Here is a 9648-nt window from a genome sequence, read left to right as displayed (position 1 = left end):
AAAAGATTCCATACTGCGGTGAGATTTTTGTTACTAGAAAATTATATTTTTAATTGAATTCTGTATGAACGTGCCGTAGTGCATACTGACGAACCAGCTGATGTCTTTGACATAACATTTCCAGGACCATGGATGCCCGCATAAAGTTTACAGTTGTGAAGCCAAATTCGCTAGGGTTTCAAGTTGCAACTGGGGCAGCATTGAACCTTCAAACGCCATGAAGCAACCTCTGCTCTCAGTCTCTCGCACTTCGGCATCCTTGCATACGCACCAATGCTTGACACAGGATTGCGGCCATGATCAGCAAGTGAGCGAAACCGAAGATCAGGAGATTCCCCACATCAATCTCTCTGTGGATCAGATTCTGGACCAACATGTGGGTGGTTTCGGTCCGGCTCAGCAGCTTCATGTCCTCATGGTGTCTCTGGCATGGGCTTTTGACGCCCTGCAGTCACTTATTCTCATATTCACTGATGCTCAACCTCCATGGCGATGCACGGCTTCTCAAACGCCATATCTCACACACAATGTGACGCTGCAGCTCCCAGCAGCAATGAGTGGGCAGAAATGGTGCACACCAAAGTCGTCATTGTGTGAAATGGATGGGAGTCTTTGGGAGTGGGTTGATGGGAGAGGATCGTATGTGGTTTCTGTTAAATTGTTAATTTGAACAGTGCGGCGGTGGTTTTTGAAAACCAGGCCGGTCTCCCCGCACCGCCATTCTCCAAGACTGTACGAGCAGGAGGAGGCTCCGAACACATTCACTTGCCGCCACGCGTCCCATGTACGAGCGACCGAAAACTGCTTTCCCCGGACGCTAAAGTCTGTTTGTTTTGCTGGAGGTTGGTGTGCGAACCTCGTTGGATCAGCCAAGTATTTTGGACGCGCGATCTCCGCCGTCGATCTCCGGAAGGTGCACGGGCCCACGACAAGTCAGATTTTGAGTGAAGTGGAAGTTTCGTTTGCGTTGACCGCCGTAGGAGGAATTTATGATTTTAATGTTTGTCGTAGTGTTTTTGGTGGCGGCCTTTAAATATTATGGTGAAGGCTTTTAATATAGATATGGGCATGTCTTTAATTTTTATTATGGGCATATGTCCCATATGTCATACGTTGTTTATATTTTTTTATATATACACGTCATATGTTAAAAATGGTTTTATGTGTTGTAGTTTTTTTTTTAGAGTGTTGTGAGTGGTGGTTACGCATGTGAGTGCGATTGTCTTTGTAAAAAGAACAGCAGTGCGTTATAGAATTTGGAATGTAATGTTTTGTTTTTAGCCATTGAAGAACAGAGGACAATTTTGTAATATCCACAGCAGTGGAAAATCTGTGAGAGCAGCAGAGTTTTTTTTGTGATTCCCTCTTTGCACAGAGGAAGAAATATGTAACAGAGTTTCAGTTTTAAATTAATAGAAATGTGTTGTGACTGTGTAATGCTGTGTTCTGAGTGAATTTGTTTTTAAAGAGGTTCTCTGTAAAAGATCTTGGACAGAGTAAACAGAGCATTGTCTCTGTGGTGAATTTTTATTTGGTTTTTGGTATTTTCTCCATTGAAAAATAACCAACAGTGGTATCAGAGCAGGCTCAGGCTCTTTAAAGAAGTTAAAGAAGCTGAAAGGAGAAGGTTGTTGCTGCAGCAAAACCCCTCAGGTAGACAGAAGACTCAGACAGCGAAGGATTCAGGTATTCCCCAAAAGCATTTCTCTTGTTATTGCTGAAGACAGTCAGTTTTTAAAAAAAATCACAGTCAAGGATTTAAAACCATAGTTCAAGATGCAAGGAATGGCAAGCACAAGCATGGGTATGTTCAACACCCAGCTCCGACACTTTAATGGAAAGAACTATGACTACTGGTCTATAACCATGAGAGCTTTGTTCATCGCTCAAGATATATGGGAACTAGTAGAATATGGGTTTGAGGAACCAGCAGATGAAACTGAGTTCAATGCATTAACTCAGGGAGAGAAGGATCAGCTGAAGCTCAATAGGAAGAAGGATGCAAAGGCCATTGTCTTATTGTATCAAGCAGTGGACCAGAGTATATTCCCAAGGATAGCAGCAGCTACAACATCACACAATGCATGGCAAACCCTAAAAACTGCCTATCAAGGCATGGAGAGAGTAAAGACAGCAAAATTGCAAATGCTGAGAAAGGATTTTGAAAACTTGAACATGAAGGAGTCAGATAACATTGACTCATTCTTCACTCATGTGATTGGTGTAATCACACAAATGAGAACTCATGGAGAAACAATTGAAGATAGAAGAATAGTGGAGAAAATATTGAGGGTCTTACCCTCAAGGTTCGATGCCATAGTCACCACCATTGAAGAGACAAAGGATCTCTCAAAATATTCAGTTGATGAGTTACATGCATCACTGATAACTCATGAGCAGAGGTAGAGTAGGAATGAAAACTCATCCCTTGAGCAAGCCTTCAAGACCCAGATGTCCTTTGGAAGAGGAAGGGGTCAAGGAAGAGGAAACCGAAGAGGAAGAGGCAGAAGCCAGAACACAGGTGGAAGGAACAGCCCATCAAATGCACAAGGAAGAGGCAGCAATCCAAATCAGAACCAAGGTCAAGGCAGCAACCAACAAAGAGAACAGTATCAGGCTCAAGGACAAAGGTATGATAAATCTAATGTTCAATGCTATTATTGCAAAAAGTATGGACATTATGCTAGTGATTGTAGAAAGAAACAACATGATATGAACAGCAGACAAAATGCAAATGTTACAAGAGAAAACAGCAGTCAAGAAAATGTCCTGTTAGCTTGTAACATGGCCGAAACACATAGTGAAGACATATGGTTTTTAGACTCAGGTTGCAGCAACCATATGACAGGGAATGTAGTCCTCTTTTCAACCTTAAATCAGAATTTGAAATCAGAGGTCACACTAGGAACTGATTGTAAAGTGTCTGTTATGGGAAAAGGGGAGGTAAAAATATTTACAAAACAAGGAGAAAGGAAAACCATAGCAGATGTATACTATGTCCCCGGAATGAGATGTAACCTATTGAGTGTTGGACAGCTTATCCAAAAGGGTTACAATGTTTACTTTGTAAATGATGTGTGCACCATCATGGACATACCACCCAGCAAAAGATGCATTGCTGAAGTGAAGATGACAAGGAACAGGATGTTCCCTCTCCGGATCCGGGCAGACATGAAAAACAAAAGGGAAATGGCAGCAGTCACCCAAGAGGCCTTCCAAAGTGTGCTAAAGGATGAGAACTGGTTATGGCACTTGAGATTCGGGCATCTAAATTTTGGAGGTCTAAACTTATTGAGCAGAAAAGGAATGGTAAGAGGATTACCATTAATAGAGAAACCGGACAGCCTATGTGAAGGCTGCATTTTGGGAAAACAACACAGAGAAAGTTTTCCATCAGGGAAAAGTATAAGGGCAAAGGCACCCTTAGAGATTATCCACTCAGATTTGTGTGGACCAATGCAAGCTCCATCATTAGCTGGCAGCCTATATTTCTTGACATTCATTGATGATTTTACAAGAAAGACTTGGATATATTTCCTCAAGAACAAAAGTGAAGTCTTTGAGAAATTCCAAAACTTCAAAGCACTTGTGGAGAACCAAAGCGGGCTGCACATAAAAGTATTGAGAACTGATAGAGGAGGTGAGTACATCTCAAATGAATTCCTAAAGTTTTGTAGAGAAAATGGAATACATAAACAGTTCACAACTCGGTACACCCCACAACAAAATGGAGTTGCTGAAAGGAAGAACAGAACCATCATGGAGATGGCAAGGAGCATGTTGAAGGCAAAGCATTTGCCAAATGAGTATTGGGCTGAAGCTGTACATTGTGCAGTTTATATTTTGAACAGGTGTCCTACAAAGGCAGTCATGAACAAAGTGCCAGAAGAGGCATGGAGTGGGTGAAAGCAAGTAGTCACCCACATGAGAGTTTTTGGGTGTGTGGCCTATGCACACATTCCAGATAAACTAAGGAGGAAGTTGGACAGCAAAGGGGAGAAATGCATCTTCATTGGATACAGTGATGAATCCAAAGCCTACAGGCTGTACATTCCATCTACCAAGAAGTTCTTTGTAAGCAGGGATGTTCAATTCATTGAAGAGGAAGCTTGGGATGGAAGCATAGAGAAAACAGTGAACATTAAACGCTGTTTGCCTCATGATGAAGATGAAAAGGAGGTGGCTGAAATGAATCCCCAAACAGCAGCACCAACACAAGGACAGCAAGGGACACCATTGAGGATCAATGAGAGTGCTTCTCCAAGCACACCACAAGGAGGAAATTCAAGTGCATCTTCAAGCACTTGCACACCAAGTGAACGAGGTAAGAAGTTTAGAAATCTAAGTGAAATTTATGAAGAAGGAATGAATTCCTTATTTGCCTTGTATTGTCATGTTGATGATCCTATTCATTTCGAGGATGCTATTAAAGATAGGAAATGGATAGAAGCTATGGATGAAGAGATGAATGCCATAGAGAGAAACAAAACATGGGATTTGGTTGAGCTACCGAAAGGCAAAGAAGTCATTGGTGTGAAATGGGTCTACAAGACCAAGAGCAATGCTGAAGGCAAGATTGAAAGGCATAAAGCAAGGCTGGTTGTCAAAGGCTACAAGCAGCAGTATGGGAGAGATTATGAGGAGACTTTCGCCCCGGTTGCAAGAATGGAAACCGTGAGAGCAGTGCTGTCCATAGCAGCTCAAAACAAATGGAAAGTCTACCAAATGGATGTGAAATCAGCATTCCTAAATGGAGTGTTAATGGAAGAGGTCTATGTGGAACAGCCTCTCGGATATGAGAAGAAAGGAGAAGAGCACAAAGTGTGCAAATTGAAGAAAGCTCTTTATGGGCTGAAGCAAGCGCTAAGAGCATGGTACAGCAGGATAGATTCATATCTATTGGAGAATGAATTTGACAAATGTGAAGGAGAACCCACAGTCTACATCAAGGAAAAGGATGGTAAAATTTTAATTGTTGTCTTGTATGTAGATGATGTTATTTTCACTGGAAATGATATTTATCTTATTGAGAATTTTAAATCAGTCATGAAGAATGAATTTGAAATGACTGACATGGGTTTCTTGAGATACTTCTTAGGCATAGAAGTAGATCAAAATGAAAAAGGAATTTTTATATCTCAAGCAAGATATGTAAATCAAGTTTTGGGCAGATTTAAGATGCAAGAATGCAAGGCAGCCATCACTCCCACAGTGATGGGATTAAAACTCAGTAGAGAGGACAGCAGCAAGGATTTTGATCCTAGCCTGTACAAAAGCATTGTGGGCAGCCTTATGTATTTAACAGCAACTAGGCCTGATATTATGTATGCTGTTAGTTTGATTTCCAGGTTCATGGAGAGGCCAAAGGAGGCACATTGGCAGGCAGCAAAGAGAATTTTGAGGTATGTCAAAGGCACTAAAATGTTTGGAATTTTATATCATGCCTCAGAACATTCAGATTTGGTTGGATACACTGATAGCGATTGGGCTGGAAGTGTAGATGATCGGAAGAGCACTTCCGGTTATGTTTTCAATATGGGTTCAGGAGCCATTTCATGGGCTTCTAAGAAGCAATCCATTGTAGCATTATCTACAGCAGAGGCAGAATATGTGGCAGCTACAGCAGCAGCATGTCAGCCAGTATGGATGAGAAGAATGTTGAGAAGCTTAGGCCAAGAGCAGGCAAAAGCAACAGTGGTCTTTTGTGACAATAGCTCTGCTATTGCTTTGTCCAAGAATTCAGTGTTTCATAAGAGAACGAAACACATTGATACGAGGTTTCACTACATCAGAGAATTAGTGAACAATGGAGAAATCGTCCTAGAACATTGCAGGACTCAGGAACAGGTTGCAGACATCTTGACAAAGCCACTGGTTCAGAAGAGTTTCGAATTTTTGAGAAAATGCTTGGGAATGACTGAAGGCGCGGCTGTTAAAATTAAAGGGGAGTGTTAAATTGTTAATTTGAACAGTGCGGCGGTGGTTTTTGAAAACCAGGCCGGTCTCCCCGCACCGCCATTCTCCAAGACTGTACGAGCAGGAGGAGGCTCCGAACACATTCACTTGCCGCCACGCGTCCCATGTACGAGCGACCGAAAACTGCTTTCCCCGGACGCTAAAGTCCGTTTGTTTTGCTGGAGGTTGGTGTGCGAACCTCGTTGGATCAGCCAAGTATTTTGGACGCGCGATCTCCGCCGTCGATCTCCGGAAGGTGCACGGGCCCACGACAAGTCAGATTTTGAGTGAAGTGGAAGTTTCGTTTGCGTTGACCGCCGTAGGAGGAATTTATGATTTTAATGTTTGTCGTAGTGTTTTTGGTGGCGGCCTTTAAATATTATGGTGAAGGCTTTTAATATAGATATGGGCATGTCTTTAATTTTTATTATGGGCATATGTCCCATATGTCATACGTTGTTTATATTTTTTTATATATACACGTCATATGTTAAAAATGGTTTTATGTGTTGTAGTTTTTTTTTTAGAGTGTTGTGAGTGGTGGTTACGCATGTGAGTGCGATTGTCTTTGTAAAAAGCACAGCAGTGCGTTATAGAATTTGGAATGTAATGTTTTGTTTTTAGCCATTGAAGAACAGAGGACAATTTTGTAATATCCACAGTAGTGGAAAATCTGTGAGAGCAGCAGAGTTTTTTTTGTGATTCCCTCTTTGCACAGAGGAAGAAATATGTAACAGAGTTTCAGTTTTAAATTAATAGAAATGTGTTGTGACTGTGTAATGCTGTGTTCTGAGTGAATTTGTTTTTAAAGAGGTTCTCTGTAAAAGATCTTGGACAGAGTAAACAGAGCATTGTCTCTGTGGTGAATTTTTATTTGGTTTTTGGTATTTTCTCCATTGAAAAATAACCAACAGTTTCAGAATGGGGACTCATCTGCCATGACAATTTCAAGTCAGGCGTTCCTGCCTCCCTCTTCTTCATGGGATGTGTTTTAGGTACACTGTTTTCTCATACTGATTTTGTTTTCCATGATGCTTCGTGAATGATACTTTAGTGTATATACATATCCAAGTATCTAGGTTTAGTGTATATACATATCCAAGTATCCATACTGATATGGCAGCTGTCAATTATTTGATAATTGATAGCGCCCATGTTGGTCTGACTGATTATTTGAGAAACAGAGTCCATGTTTGTCTGATTGTTTAATATTTTAGGAACAGGGTTCATGTTTATCTTTATCTGATTGCTTAATATTCGAGGAATCAGCGATCCACATAATATTTGAGGAATCAGCCATGCACATAGATTCAGGGAATAAAAACCAATTCTGAAAATATTATCAAATTTTAAAATTAGGAATATTTTGAAATCTGATAAAAAAAAAACACAAAAAAAAATTAATTATCTATCTTTGATTTGGATAATGTTTATCAAATTTCAAAATGAAGTATTTAAATTTTAAAAACCAGTGCACTTAATACCACTCATTTTCCCATGTCAACATGATTTTGCATTGAATCCCATGCACGGCAGGTTCATGGTTTTTGGGACCTCTCGCGGATACATCTCTTGGGCGAAAGAGAACATTAATGCTGTCGTGTTTCGTAATCTCAATCTCTGGATTTCTGACAGCACTATCTCCCAACATCTGGATATACTCCTCCCTCAGGCTAATCAGCGGCATTGGTCGTGCAGTCATTGGCACCTGCAGCTTAGTTCTCTCAACCGAAGTAGTGGGGAGCAATTGGAGAGGACAAGTTGGGCTCTATGGTTTTCTTTTTTTCGCAGCAGGCTTCCTCTCGCTTTCCGGCATTGCATACCTTACCAGATCGTCATGGCGAATGGCCTACATTTCGATTTCTGCACTGTCCATGGCCTATTGTTGCCTCGTTCTTCCTTTTGTATGCGACTCTCCCAGATGGCTGGTCATCAGAAAAAGAGAAGACGAAGCTCTGGACATTCTTAAAAACATGGCTGCCCGGAACGGTAAGTGTCTGCCCGAGAACGTTCGGATAAGTTCGGCCTCTGCAGAGGGAGTCGAAAATTCTTCCCCGGCGATGATCAATCTGTTAAAAGTGCCGTGGGTGCAAAGGAGAATTGTGGCCTTCACGGCTGCTGCAGCCACGGTGGGCTTGGCCTACTACGGTCTGCTGCTTAACGTGAGCAATATGAAGGTGAATCTGTGTGTGAGCACCGCACTCAATGCTTTCATTGAAATCCCGGCCATAGCCGTCGGAAATATCCTGCTTCCGAGAGTCGATCGACGGATTCTTATATCGATTTCTTGTATCACCTGCACTTTGTGTTGCGTTGCTTCTGCCGTGTTGTGCGCAACGGATATTGGGTGGATGCAGATGGTAGTGGAAGCAATGGGGCTCTTGGCAATATGTGTGGGGTTTGATATAGTGTATATATTGTGCTTGGAATTATTTGCTACGAATGTAAGGAGCATGGCAGTGGCTACGGTGAGGCAGGCCTTTATGGCAGGTGGTGCCATCGCTCCTGTCATCGTTGTCATGGGAAGAACACGACCGTGGGTTTCATTTGTTGCGTTTGGAGGGTTCGCTATGTGGGGTGGACTCCTGGTTCTACTTCTCCCCGAGACCAGAAATCGTCCGCTCTATGAAACGCTGGAAGAGCAGGAGGTGGAAGAAGCCAAAATGATGAAAGGCCAGATACAGGAGCCCAATCCCCCATTAATGGCATAAGAAGTAGCGTTCCACACCTAGATAATATTCTGTCATTGGAGGACTATAAAAATTTGTGATTCTATCTTTTATTTATTTATTAAGGTTTGTCTTGGTATATATGTTTTCCCTATTTACATTTAATATCTCAATTATGCTATGAATAGTTTTTTCATTCTAATAATGTGGATTTTTTCATTCTAATAATAGCTAAAGTTTTTTTGTCTGGAAAGTCATGGAAATTTTAGTTATATAAAATCAGGTAGGAAATTTTTTTAAAGCTGTCAAAATTCAATATTTTGGGTGCCTCAAAGTTTTTTGATGGTGCTGAATTTATTTTCACTATCAAAAACATGATTCAAACACCTCTAATACAAAATTTTTTGAAACAATTTTAATCGTACCATCTCGATAAACCATTCCATTTATAATTCATCATGATTCAAGTATCCTTTTTCCCTAAATCTTATTTATATAAATTTTTTTACTATCTAAAACAATTACCTAGTGCAAAATTTCCTCTAAATTATCAATGTTTTAAAACATTTTTGTCAAGAAAAAATCTACGATTAGAGCTTAGTGTGAGAAATTTCTTCTAAATTGTCCTCCGTCTAAAACATTTTAGTATGTCAAATACTTTATCATGGTAAAATGAGATTAAACATTCTTTTCATATAAATAGTGATTAATGAGTTTTTGGAAGCTATTTAACGTTTGAAAGACTTTTTAGATGGCGTTTAAACATTTGGAGATTTCGCTTTAACAATCTATTAATGTTCAAAGGTTTTAAAAAATTAAAGTAGTCTTATTTATTAATTAAAAAACTTACACATATTCAATAATAATATTGATCTAGATGAATCTGTTCATGTAACTGTGACCATTTCTGAATATAATTAATGCAATTACTAAGGAGTTACGAGATGTTTTTAAATGACTGAAATGAAATGATTTATTTCGACAGGGATAGTGGGTTATGAACGGCATGTTTATTTCATTTTCA

At 40.3% G+C, this 9648-nt stretch overlaps 1 protein-coding gene across 1 annotated transcript; it reads left to right on the top strand.

Annotated features, from left to right (window-relative positions):
• Positions 1-217: 217 nt before the first annotated feature.
• LOC149160260 (organic cation/carnitine transporter 1-like) lies at positions 218-8765 on the top strand. The gene is made up of 5 exons (XM_089434557.1): positions 218-557; positions 675-960; positions 5973-6082; positions 6870-6950; positions 7492-8765. The coding sequence occupies exons 1-5, from the start codon at positions 218-220 to the stop codon at positions 8664-8666; spliced, it is 1992 nt and encodes a 663-aa protein (XP_089290683.1). The 3' UTR covers positions 8667-8765.
• The last annotated feature ends 883 nt before the right edge of the window (positions 8766-9648 follow it).

This window comes from Pinus tabuliformis, chromosome 5_2 (assembly GCF_031772625.1).
Source record: "Pinus tabuliformis cultivar Carrire ecotype Pingquan chromosome 5_2, CPIR1, whole genome shotgun sequence".
NCBI lineage: Eukaryota > Viridiplantae > Streptophyta > Pinopsida > Pinales > Pinaceae > Pinus > Pinus tabuliformis.
This window is presented reverse-complemented; position numbering and strand designations above follow the sequence as displayed.

Coding starts and splice junctions, on each gene's coding strand:
- LOC149160260 (XM_089434557.1), top strand. CDS start 218: ATGAAGCAACCTCTGCTCTCAGTCTCTCGCACTTCGGCATCCTTGCAT. Junction 961..5,972: donor TTGAGTGAAGTGGAAGTTTC/GTTTGCGTTGAC, acceptor TAATTTGAACAG/TGCGGCGGTGGTTTTTGAAA. Junction 6,083..6,869: donor CTTGCCGCCACGCGTCCCAT/GTACGAGCGACC, acceptor AATAACCAACAG/TTTCAGAATGGGGACTCATC.